This window comes from Lycorma delicatula, chromosome 2 (assembly GCF_047948215.1).
Source record: "Lycorma delicatula isolate Av1 chromosome 2, ASM4794821v1, whole genome shotgun sequence".
Taxonomy (NCBI): Eukaryota; Metazoa; Arthropoda; class Insecta; order Hemiptera; family Fulgoridae; genus Lycorma; species Lycorma delicatula.
In genome coordinates this window covers 171,362,686-171,376,713 of record NC_134456.1, presented here as the reverse complement: position 1 = coordinate 171,376,713, position 14,028 = coordinate 171,362,686, and the positions used below count along the sequence as shown (strand labels likewise).

General features: G+C 30.0%; 1 protein-coding gene across 1 annotated transcript in view; it reads right to left on the bottom strand.

Moving 5' to 3' along the window:
* The window catches only part of LOC142320319 (limbic system-associated membrane protein-like), a 341,433-nt gene that overhangs the window by 131,361 nt on the left and 196,044 nt on the right, over positions 1-14,028 (bottom strand). The window contains exon 5 of the mRNA XM_075358026.1: positions 1,075-1,172. Within this exon, the coding sequence (XP_075214141.1) occupies positions 1,075-1,172 (98 nt within the window). The remainder of the gene's footprint in view (positions 1-1,074; positions 1,173-14,028) is intronic.

Sequence of the window (14,028 nt, the reverse complement as noted above, 5' to 3'; positions counted from 1 at the left end):
GCGAATTGAGGTGTGCGTTAAGTTTTGTCGGACGTTGGAAGTTCAAAAGGTTTAGATATTTTTAATGTCAATTTACGCTTCTAATTGCCTACATAACAATAGTTATTTGTATGTATTTAATTTTTATTTTTATTGTTTATTTCTTATTATGATAAAACGCTGATTTTTTTTTAGTGTCTCTAATGGTTGTTTTATATCTTTTGAAAGTAAATGATAACTTTTGATTTATTTCTACATTAAGTTTTATTTTATATACTTTTGTACATATATTTTTATTTCTTCGTAGTATCTACTGAAGATGATTATTCAACAATCTAAATAACTGTCTAGGTTCAGATTTTAATAAAGTTTAGTAAAGATTTTTGAAGCTTGTTTTCAAATTTGCCAAAAAAACCTTACAAAAATTATGAAAGTCCCTCCTATTTAAAAAAAAATTATCTGTAATTCTACAAACCTTTTTGCCCTTTGATTCATTCAACATATCGACTTGAAATTTCTTCATTACTTTCTTTTTATCAATCATTTTAAGGATGGAAGTGGTTTTCAAACTCTTTGCAACTGATTACAAACTTTTACTTTTCACGTAGTTCAAGTTTTCGAACCGAGTGTGCGAGTGAATGAATTTGTGTAATTCTATTATTTTTTTTATTAATCCACGGCTTACTTGGAATGTTTTAAACTTATCTTTCATTATGCATAAATGCAAGATTGTAAGAGAAAAAATAATAATTAATTTCATAAACGTTGTAACTCAGTGCGAATTATGTAATAACGCCTACGTGAATGCTGAATGAGTACATCAATAATTGTTTACTTCATTTAAGAAAAATATTTAGAAATACTTGAAAAACATATATATGTTATACATATAATATACGTTATATATGTATGTTATACATATATTACATGCGTATACGTATGCAATAAATAACTATGACAGGTGATAGAGAATTACTTTAGTAACTGTCAGAAATATTATAAAAATCAATTCAAATAATTAAAAAATTAATGCAGCAGAACCCAAGAAAAATATGGCTAATAAAATTCATTTAAAATAATTTAAAAAAACTTTACCTCTGCCTGTGGCTCGGCATGTACAATGCATACTAGTTGCGCCTCATAGCCTTCACCAGAATGTACCCAACTTCTTTCCACTTCTATCTCTGGTGGATCTGTAAAAAGAAATAAGTAAAATTGAGTAATATAACAATTTATAGGAAACAAAATTTTGTAATTAATACTATTTTAAAGTCTAATACAAATCTTTTCCCACTGGATGTTGGCTAAAAAAATTTAAATAGAAACAAATAATTAAAAATATAGCATACAGATCTTTCGTATGTAATTATATTAATGTTAAATATTACTCATCAAAGTTTAGAAAGCTTAAACAAATAAATATACGCCGTAGGGCATACCTGGAGGCCTACTATTAGCTGTGCTCCCTGATAAAGCAAGTAAGTATTGTTGACAAAGCTAACATACAGAGGAGTGGGATAGTTTAGGCACAACAGAACATTTTATATAGCCAGAATTATTTACCGATCCAGCAATTCAAACCACACGCTCATCAACTGAATTTTCTAATCTTACATGAGAGATACTGAAGTATAACTTGCAGCCTAAATATTAACATTTTTGTAAATTTCTTTTCTCAAAGGATACAATTTTAATAACAGTAATACCGTTTATATTTATTTCCTTTTACCAATAAATCTTTGATAAGTGACACATTGAAGCTATAAAGCAGCAGTATCTGTGGCTGTCTGTAGGTTTTTAGAATACTAAATAATCGAACTTGTAAACATAGAATTTAGAAATTCGGTGGGTAAATAATTTTGTACCGCATAGCTCATAGGGAAAAATATTTGAATCTAGTTTTTAATTTTTTTTTTTTTTAATTTTTAGGAAATAAATAAAAAAAATCTTCATTACCCAATCAATAACCAAATCTGAATTTTTCTTAACCCTTCAAGCCATTGTTATAACTTAAAAATTATTGGTCAGATAAGATGTAGCTATTTTAGCATTTGTCTTCAATAAACACTAATTAGCTGGTTATATCACATATATATATATATATATATATATATATATATATATATATAGACAAATTTACAACAATAATTAAATGTATATAATGAACAACGAACATGTATTTATAAACTCACAGGATCTAAATTTCACTTGGCATTGATCAAAGTCTTGTAGGTCTCGTAGGAAGGTGTGGCTAAGTTAGGAAATTAGATTTGACAAAATGAAATTGACAAATTATAGTACATGCTCGGCCATAACTGACCACTTGTCACACCTTGTTATCTAAACGTGACTGTAGACTGTTGTTACATTAAAATGTGGTAAGTAAATTAGTAATGCATACAGATCTGAAATGGAATTTATTTATAACTTAAGTTTATAAAGTTTAATTCTTATCTTTCTTGATTATATACTCTTTGTACATTTATATCGTTATTTACAGCTATGAAACAAGCAACCAATAAAGGGATAAAGTGATAAAATTATATGAAACACGGTACGGAGAACAAAACTCAATAGTGTACTTCCCAAGAGAAACCATATTATACACTTAAAAGGTTTAGCTTAGAATAATAGATGTTAATTACAAAACGTACTCCATTTTTGAAATCGGCATGGGAATTTTCAAAAAGATAATTGGGCATGTCTAATTCGATTATAAAAACGGTTGTTACAATCAGAAAACCTTTCTTTAAATATGTTCATAAGCGAAATATGTCGTTAAAAAAGATTTGTAGATCTTTGTGAGTCTTGTTGGTAACATCAAAAGGATACTCGTCTACCGTTTACACGTATATTGAGGGAAATTATTGTGGTTCAGCTATCTCAGAAGGTTTAGCTGAAAAAACAAATGGGATCCATACATCTGCATTGGACGAAGTCTTATGTACTGTTTATTTCATATTTAATGTAAATGACACAATCTGCCAATGAAAATAATAGATTTCTTCTATTGTCTACCTGCTTTGATTTTCACGGAAGAAATATAATTCAGCGTTCACTTGGTACAAATTATAAACTTTTTTTTCAAATGTTTGTAAACCAAACTTGAAAATTAATTCGGTGACAAAAGAAAAAGTTTTTTTTTTGGTTTGAAGTACAATAATTATGTTGAATGACAAATAAATACGTAAATTTTATTATTAATTTCTTTTAGAATACTTAATAGTTAGAAAAATATAATAAAGTCTATGGAAAGCAAAAAACATCAGATTTTATTATTAACAAAAATAATTTTAATTTACTTCAAAAAAATAAAAATAAATACTTGTGGTTTAAGCAGTATTAATTTATAATAAATGTTCAAAAACTCTACCACTAATATTGATACACTTTCAACTCGTTTCTTTACATTTTCTACTGCCAACCTAATTATATTTTTGCGTTCTGTGATGAGGACAACAGCTTTGAGTATGCGAGCGATCAGTTTATCCCTTATCTTATATGTCAGCTTTTTCTTGTGCAACTATTTCATCCACTCCTATCAACAATAATCTAAGGGATTATGGTCCAGTGATCTAGATAGCTAGTTTACCAGTCCTCTACGTCCAATTCATTTACCAGTAAATAGTTCATTTAAGAATGTCTTTGTTTATTTGTGAATTGTGTCGGTACTCCATCAAGTTGATAGTACATTTCAATTCGTTTTTAGGTATCTAAAACATTGATGGGTTTTTAAAATTTTAATGAAGAGTAAAAAAAAAATATTACTTTAATAGTTTTGTTAATTGAAAAACATTTGAATACTTTTAGTTTTTATTTTATATTAATTAATCACTGAGAGTATAAAATTATCCAGCCAGTAAAAATTAACTAAGGATTATTTTGTAATTTATACGTTTTATTATTCTTTTTGTAATTTTTTTTTTTTTTAATTTGTATATATATATACTCGTATACTACACAGTCAGGGCTCGATTTGCTCGCCCGACAGTTTAGCGTTCGTTACACCCGTGTTTGTTATTTTATGGTTGTGAAAATATTAAATATTACTGATATTCATTAAAAAAAAAGAAGCCTTTTACGTCATTATATTTTTGTTGCTTTGGTGACAGAAATATAATAAAGTAATAAAAGGATTAACTTCTTTCTTTAATGAGATTCGTTGATTCACAACAACACTTTTGAACTGGCTAAGGTCTCGATCTATGACTTAAAAACCTTCCCTGGAATAATACGAATAAAAGCTGAAAATATGAAACAACTGGTTGTGTTTTCGCGTGATGCTGCTGCAAACAAAAATAAACTTTTGCATTTATGTATGATATGTATATATTTTTTTTTTTCGGTAGGAGAGGAAAAAATCGGGAATCAGACGCCCAGCAGCTCGCGCTACTGGTTGTGTGGGGTTTCCCGCAGAGTGTGGGGATCCACTAAAAACACCTCACTTCACCTGCCACCTTACCAGAATCTTTTTCCGAGCATCCTGTTTCGAGACGCCCGTACCACACGTTCAGCAACTCTCAACCACAGGCGGCACACCCGCTATGACGAAGGCAACATCGGAGATAACAGTCCGATAGGCGGATATAACTCTAACGGCCATCCTTCTTAGAACCCTGTTCGATGACGTCCTACATCTTCCAAATCGTAAAGCTAGATCGGCACTATATGCAGGACTGCAGAAGACAGCGTAGTGACAAGGAGGTTACGCTTTGACGCGGCAGGACCTCCGACATTCTGATTTGGAAAGTCGAGAGTTACAGCGTTCAAGTCCTAGTAAAGCCAGTTATTTTTACACGGATTTGAATACTAGATCGTGGATACCGGTGTTCTTTGGTGGTTGGGTTTCAATTAACCACACATCTCAGGAATGGTCGAACTGAGAATGTACAAGACTACACTTCATTTACACTCATTCATATCATCCTCATTCATTCTCTGAAGAATTATCTAAACGGTAGTTACCGGAGGCTAAACAGGAAAAAAGAGAGAGAGGACCTCCGACATTGGCCATCAACCTGGTCAGCCCACCGGTCACCTTTTCTGTTTTCCTAACCAGTTAATCCATGTGCCTGGTGAATTTCCTCTCATGATCCACCCAGACACCCAGATTTTTCGCGCATCTTACTGGTTTCACCATCGTATCGCCTACCATGACTCGTAGGTACGGGAGCCTCCGCCTGAACCAACACCTCCGTTTTCTTGGCAGCGAGTGTCAGCCCTTTAGCCTCCGCCAGCCCTTCTCCATGCTAACGGCCCGGTTCACCTTAGTTACCAGTCGCTGGGAATCCTTGTCTACTGCGACGAGTGCAATGTCGTCAGTGAATCATACCGCCTCCACCCGTTCTGGTCAAACGAGCTCAAGGATACCGTCATTACCGAGATTTCATAATAAAGAACCCTTCAGGGAACCCTAAGACACCCATCGTTCCATGAAAAAGTCTAAATTCCCATCTACCGTCGAAACAATGATTTTACGTTGCGAAAGATGACTGTGGACCAATCTCACTAAGCAGAGGGAAATCCTTCTCTTCCCAAGTTCCTGCCGTATTGATGCCCACTTGACAGAGTTAAAGGCGTTCTTGACGTTAAGGATGACCAACAACGAAATCATCTTTGTGCGTCTAGAACTCCTGAATGCAGAGTTGATTATAGATATGACCCTCTTCAGTGCATCCGAAGTAGATATCCCCTCCCTGAAACCATATTGTCGGTCCAAGAGCCCGTCCGTCGATCCGTTGCCTCGACTTGTTGCTTAAGTCGTCCCAAAAGGAGTGTCTTGAAGAAATTTCCTACGAAATTCAATAGACACAGCGGTCTATATCCAATGAGGTCCTTGTCGTCTCTGCCAGGTATCTTCAAGAGGATCAACCTGGCAGTATTCCAGTTAATAGGAATTATCCCACTTCTGGCAACGTGACTGACCGCTAAAAATACAGTTACCGGATCAACCTCAACTAGGGTCCTTACCGCCTCTACTGGAATCCCGTTAGGGCCGGGGCTCTACCCCGCTCTCAACTTCTGGCTGACAACGGATAGCTCTCCCGTGGTGAAGAGTGGAATCTCAAAAGCCACTACTTCCTGCCGAGGGTGACGATCCCTCCTTATTTTGTTATTTGGTACAGTTTTGAAGATCAGGGAAAGGTTATATATAATTCTTATCCGTATCGATATTCTCCAAATCCTCAGATTGTGTTAATCAAGAGTATTTATGTTTATTGAAAAATGAAATTTATTTTTTTATTATTATATTAGAGAAGCTTAATAAATTGACCTTAAAAAGCTGTTTCTTGTATAGTTGTAAGCGTTTGAGATGTATAATTCTGTATGGATGTATTCATACATATTGTAATTCATAAATGAATAATAACTTTTTATGTCAGTTATAAATAATTAAGGTTTATGATTGAAAATGGCTAGTCATTTTCCTTTATACCTGAGAAGATGATACTATTCTAATAAAAAGGTTTTGTATAGGAAAGAATAGTTACATAATTAGTACGAACATAATACCATTATGTAATAATGTAATACCATTATAAAAAACATGAATTTAACCACGTACGGCATTGATTCTCAACTGTTTTAGCTCCATGACCCCAAACAGTAAAAAAAAATATATATAATGGATATTTCGTGACCCTCAACCCCAACCTAATCAAACCTAGTTAAAAATATTTAATTTCGTTGATACCGAGGGGATAAACGTAATGTGTACGAGTTCAAGCTTGATACGCACATATCAACCTCCTCGTAATTTGGTCTGTTTGCATAATATTCCCTATGAGAATGTAGTTTCTGAACATGCATATGATACGTTTGAACACGTCGTGACCTCAATAGTATAAAAGTTGGATAAGAGACTGTAGAACGTCAGTTTAGTATCGAATTCGAAGCATGAGTCGGTGCCTTTATTTATGTTTTTTAAAGCGTAGTTTCATTAAAAATAATAATTGAACTATCGGTTTATGAGAGTGTAATCAAGCTTGGTGTAACTGTTTTTTTTTTCAATTAAAGTTTTATGGAAAATGGATAAATTTGTGAAAAAACCAAGAGAGTTATTTAAATTGTTGTTTTACCTCATCGGACGGAAAGCCACAGTGCGTTGTTTGCTTGCAACTCCTTTCCGATGAAATCATAAAGCTATAAAAATTAATTCGACACTTGGTAACTACCCGGATTATAATAGAAAACCCTTGGAATCTTTTGAAAGAAAATTACGTGCTTTGAAAAATCTACAAGCTACTATTTGTAAATCAAAGAAAACTAATAAAAGTACACTTGAAGTAACTTATTTCGTACCATTAAGGTTAGCTAAGATATCCAAACCCTATACAATCAAAAACTTCATATAGCCTGCTGCAACTAGCTGCTGCTGCACTAATGAAGCAAAAATCGCAGCAGCTAGAAGCAAAAAATCGAAAAAAATTTCGCTTTCTAATGACACAGTATCAAGGCGAATCGATGACGTGGCTTCCAATCTTCGCGATCAGATAATTCACAAGTGAGATAAAGTGAATTTTTTAGTAATCAGTTTGATGAATCAACATATGTAGCAAACATTTCTCAGATTTTACGATTTGTGAGATATGAATGCGATAGAGACAGATAGATCAAAGAAAACATGCTTTTTTGCAAATCAATACAAGGTCATGCAACTGGTCAATGTTTTTTTGATGTGTTTTTATGAAGCTATTAAAAACTGCAACATAGATTGAACAAAATGTATTTCAGTAAGTTGTGATGGTACAAAGGTGGAAACAGAAAAGGAGAAAGGATTTCTGAAAAAAATTAAAAGATCATCTTATAACTCGGTTATTGGAATTACGAGATGAATCAATAATATTTTTCCAGGATAAACAAACGCCATTCTCAACGCGTTGTTTGTAAAATGGCGTTTGTTTTTACAGACTAATGAGTATATGTTGTTGTTGGCTTACTTAGCTCATGTATTATATATTTTCATTTAAACTACTTTAATGTGAATTTACGAGGATATGATAAAAACGTTTTATTATTGACAAAGTTCATGCTTCCATTAAGAAGCTTGATGTCTGCATTAATCGCCTTCAAAGCAAAAAAATTGATGTGTTTCCACTCACTTTCGATTATATTGAGAAAAATTTGTATGAAAAAAGTAACCACAGTTGGACAGCATGAAGATGCATTTGCGTGAGCTAAAAATTCAGTTGGCGGAAGATAATATTTCTCGGAAGATAAAAATGATTTTTCAAAGAGATGGGTACTGAATCCATGTAGTAAAAACATTGTTTTACCTGCTAAGTTACCAGTTGAAATTTACGACCAGCTCATCAAAATGGCTGCCGATAAAACATTACAACTACAATTCTCATATGAATATTTAGATACGTTTTGACTTCCCCGTCGAAGTCAATATAGAAATTTAGTCACAGCAGAACTGAAAGTAGTAATCCCTTTCGTCACGTCTTACCTCTGTGAAAAGAGTTTTTTCGTTTATCTTGGCGAAAGTGTTGGAATCGTCTTTTACCACTTGAAAACAATATGCGTTTGTGTGTTTCTAACATAGATACACGTATGGGGAAACTTTTAAATGAAAAACAAAATATCTCATTAATATATTTACATTATATGAGTACTCATAAATATCGGTAAAATGTTTATGCTAAATACTTTTTTCCCATGAAATGATTTCGTTATTGTTTAACTGTAAAGTTGAATGCTAATTTCACGACCTCCCTTTCATATCATCGCGACACACAGGTTGAGAAATTCTATCCTAGAATACTCGTCTAGCAAACCTACATCAGTATGCTCCCACCACAGCTGGAGTACTTCCATCGCAAAAGCTGAACACAAAAATCATATCAGCATATTCTGCATGAATAAAGAGACGCGGCGTTTTTCAAAACAAAGAATTCAAAACGGAATTTTACTGTTTTAAATTCAGATTCAATTGGAAAATGTAGGTACCGTTTAGAGTACAACAAACACAAAAATACTCCATTACTTGATTCAAAAAAATAATCAAACACAATTAAAACATTTATTATTAACATGTAACCACAATTTTATGACAATATTTATTATAGAACAATACCGAAAGTAGCTTTATGAGTGACGAAAGAATATTAGTGATGTTCTGTAATAGGGAAGTTTAATTTCATCATTTTTTTTATCTGGGGCAAAGATAAAGAAAAACTATGTTTGTGAAGAATGACTAACGTTGGTTGTCCGGCTATAAAAATAATGAAATATGGAATTACTGTTTTAAAACTGAAAGAAAACATTCTTTATAAATCAGATGAATTACTGTTTTCAACTATAGGTTGGACTGATGAGTTAGGTTTTAAATAAATACTATTTGCGGAACCAGTTAATACTTAATAATTGATTACATTATTTGTTTCATCTCAAATTGATGGGCAGTGTTATAATTTTTTGTTAAAAGATTTGATAAATAGTGAGAATGGTTCCTAAATCGATTGTACAGTAAAATCTAATCTGATTGTTAAAATTGTTTTCAAGATTCTGGTATGAGGAGAAGTTAAAAAAGCCGTTTTTTTAGACGCTGTGAAAACTTGTTTCATCTAGCCTCATAGAATCAGCTAATTCTATAGCTAAGCGACTTTTTAATTAAAACGTAAATTACCAGGTTACGCATTCAAGAAAGTATCATAAATTTATCTTTATTTACAATCGACGTATTCAAAAAACATAAATAATTAAGAAAATACTATAGTACTATAAAATACTATAGTACTATATTAAACAAAAATTTATAAAAATTTACGAGATTGCTTTGGTAACAGAAACATATACATAAATTAAAAAAAAAAAAACATAAATAAAAACTAAAAGAGCTTACGAACAGATATTTGTGTAGTACCCAATTATATAATAAATTTGTAACTTTTACAGAAAAATATTGAGAAGTTATATTTATACATATTTTTCCATTAAAACGTATATTTTTAGCATAATTTTTGGTTTATTTTTCACGAAGTATATATTTATTTGAAATATACATTATACTTTAAATCTTCAAGAACATTAAACTGGTTTGAACCGAATACTACAGCTTTTTCACATTATGGACGGCTCCTATTTAAAAAAAATTCGTATTTGAATTTCTAAAAAAAAATCGTACTGGTTCTTGGTATAAATTTTTATGAAAAAATTACTCTTTTTTTTAAAGAAATTTATGATAAATTATTGAAGAAGAAAAATAATATTTTTTCAGCGTAATGATTACTTACCACATTCGCCTGCGCATTTATACACACAAACAATCGCATACAAATATAGTTACACTTCTTTATGTTCGTTCAGAGTTTGCTAATACTTTTTTTACACAGGATTTATGTTATGCAATATCTGTTCATACTACTAAAATATCTTGTGCCATTAAAATATCAATAAAAATAAGCCTAGATATTTGCTTAACGTATATATAAATGTAATGTATAAGGAAAAAAAAAGACTACACTGAAATAAATAAATCTAAATATATTTTTTTTAGCAGAAATTATACATAAACAGGTAAGCGTATTTGCGTTAACTAAGCTAATATTTTGCACAACTATTCAGTTTCATAAAAATTCCATTTTTTCAGAAAGATCTAATTTTACTCCCAATAATAGCACGTTCCTAATAATAATGATATGTATTCATGAATAGGTTATATGAGACAGATATTAAGTGTTATCACCAACGTGTAAATATTAGCACAATTGAAAACGAGCATAGTTTAGAACCAATTTTTATTAAGATTTTGGTATATCTAAACATGAGTGGGAAATAAATGTTATTAAAGTTGTGATTATATTAAATTTTATAATTCTAAAATATTTGATAGAATGTAAAAACAAGATATACTGTAGTTCATTGAGAAAAAAGCGAAATCGCTTATCTCTCCATATATATATATATATATATATATATATATATATATATATATATATATATAAACATAAAAATAAAAATTTAAATGTTCGTTTGTTTAAAACCTTAAATCTCCGAAAGTTCTTCAACAATTGCTTTGAAATTTTGACTCATTGTCAAAAGTTATGACAACAATACTTATAATATGTTATACATTACATATAAAATATAGTTACGGATTTAATAAAAATCATATTTGATTCAACGTTACTAATTTTGAGTCAACATCGCATTCGAATACGCGCGTGTTTTTATATACTTACTATCTATATACCTACGATGTCACACTTATGACAGGTAAAAGACATACTTTTTTTTGAAAAACAGTGCTATCTGTCCAATGTAAAATCAGGACGACACTATACACTAAATATTTCACGATTCCATTTCAGTGTTTCCGATATGTGTGTATCCGCTATAGACTGAAAAACTACTGGACCGATTTGCGCTCGGGGCAAAAGGGAGAAGGGAAAAATCGGGAAAGGGAAAAATCGAAAAGATAAAAGGGAAGAAGGTAAAAATGGAGAAGAGGAAAATAGAAAAATAAAAAAGGGGAAAATGGGGAAAAGGTAACAAAGAAAGGGGAAAGGGAAATAAGTTAAAGAAGAATTGGGCAGGTAAGGGGGAAAGGAGAAATGGGGAAAAGAGAAAGGTGAAATTGTGGAAAGGGAATATGATAAAATTAAATGGGGAAAATGAAAAAAGAGGATGGGGAAAGGAAAATGGGGGAAATGTGAAGAGGGAAAGGTAAAGAGGAAAGGGGTTGAAAGGGTAAAAGGGAATGATTAAATTTTGTGAAGTTCCGTAATGTTCATTTTGTTAATTTTTTATCAAAATTTATATTTTGTTTATTTAATCTATACATATACTCAAATCTAGCAATAGTGAAGCATTGCCGGGTATGCTAGTATATATATATATATATATATATATATATATATATAGTAAGTAAAAAGTATAGTAAAAAAATAGTATATATATAAAAATAGTACTATATATAGTAAAGTAAAAAAAAAAATATAGTAAGTAATATATATATATATATGTATATTTTTTTTCAATTCTAAATTATATTAATTAAAATTCATTATAATTTTTTATATTTTTTTAATTATATTATATTTATAACTATAGATTTGTATAATATTTTTTGCAGTGAGATGAATTGGCTAGAATATGGTGGAAAATATATTTTGGTGAAAGCTAGACTAAAACAATCTTATTGTTCCATCTAATGATGAAATACACCAGTTATCATTATTATCAGATCAATGTCCAAAGTCATAAGTTAACAAGTAGAGAAAAATTACAAAAAATGATAGGTACCATCTCTGTGTAATAAGATCATAAAATTAAACCTTAAAAATTATTTAAAGTTTAAGAATTGGTATAGAAATTTCAATTTTATAATTAAATTAAAGAAAAAGGAAAAGGTCAGTAAGTCCACTTTTTGAAATATAATCTCCGTTTTTGAAATAAAATTTGAAGATGACTCTCAAATACATTTAAAAGATTAGAAAAAATCTAGTGGATCATTTCGGTTGTGAGTATCATCAAAATAATTAGTAAAAAGAAACAAATATAGAATAGAAAGATAAGATAAACAAATAACTATAAAAATAAATATTAACTTTAAATAAATAATTAGGCAATAATCAGCTACTATTACAAGAATATATTCAAAAATTACTATTTCTTCCGGAATTAATTTAAGAAATAAAATTAACTGTTATTATAAGGTAAATGAAAATTCAATAAAATAGCTCATACAATCTAAGCTTGTCATAATCGAAAAATAAAAGCTGCCTTCAGTATTCTATTAACACCTTGAACTCTATAGTCGGATTATAAATACGATGTAACTTACTATACCATTAATTTTACAACATCGGTATTAAAATAAAATCATAATACGGTTTAAATAGTATACGATTTGTCAAGTTATGCTTTTTTCTTAACCACATATTCTATCCAATAAAAAAGCCAAGATTTCTGAGAAAATAAAAATACGTTTTAATTAAAATTTAACAAAATGAGAAAAAAATGAAAAGAAAAAGACAAAATTAGGCGACAATTGATGAGGCAATTAAAAAAGAAAACAATGCATTAAAATTAATTAAAATTTTTTTCAAGCGTCGTAATTTTTTATTTAAATATTTACATTTTATTTTTAAAAGTTAATTTTTTTTTTTAACAAATTGCTGTTATATCATTAATGTAAAGGTATTTCTTTCTTTTATGATTATAAGATAAGTATTCCTTTATTTAATACTTAATAATTATAATATGCTTTTCATTAGAAATTATACAAACACTTCTGGCAGTTTTTAATTAAAGTTTGCATAAATGAAATGCCTCGCTTAATAATATAATAATGAACCAGGATGAAGGAAAAAATTAGTTTTACATTAATGAAATTTTAGAAATGAAGTATGAACAAAAATATTCAATTTTATGATGACAATATTAAGTATTGAATCAAAGGTAATTAGCTGCTTAAAATTTCTACCTCATATTCATTCTTTGTTTATTTATATATCTCACTTTCTCTAAAAATTGCTTCATCAGGAATATTTTTCCATTATTTACTAACAAAATCAGTAGTGGAATGCTATTTTGTCATGCTAACGTATGACTATCGGAAATAAAACACAAACACATTAAATTTTTGCAGTTAATCTCGTTAATTAGGGTGGTAGGAATTTAATAAATGGTGTAGAGACAAAAGACTTAAATTATACCAGGCTGAAGATAGGTAAAACATTTTTAATTTTTTTTATTGTGCATTATTTACAATCGGTCTCCTACAAACTTTGAAAACATAAGTAAATTATTTGATTAACTACAACGTGTCTGAAGACAATCCAGTAATTCTCGTTAAATACAACATTAATAAAATGCAACATTTCTCAGAACATATGATGAGAGTACACTAATACGAGTAGATAACGAAATCAAAATAAGTTATAGAATTAGATAACAACACAACAGATAACAAGATGAAAAAAAATAAAAATAACAGTTTATATAACTAAGAAATATGAGTACACAAACAAGCAAGGTAATAAGCACGATAAAATCAGGGTAGTAAATCAGACAGAAAAATCAAAATAAATAATCAGCGCC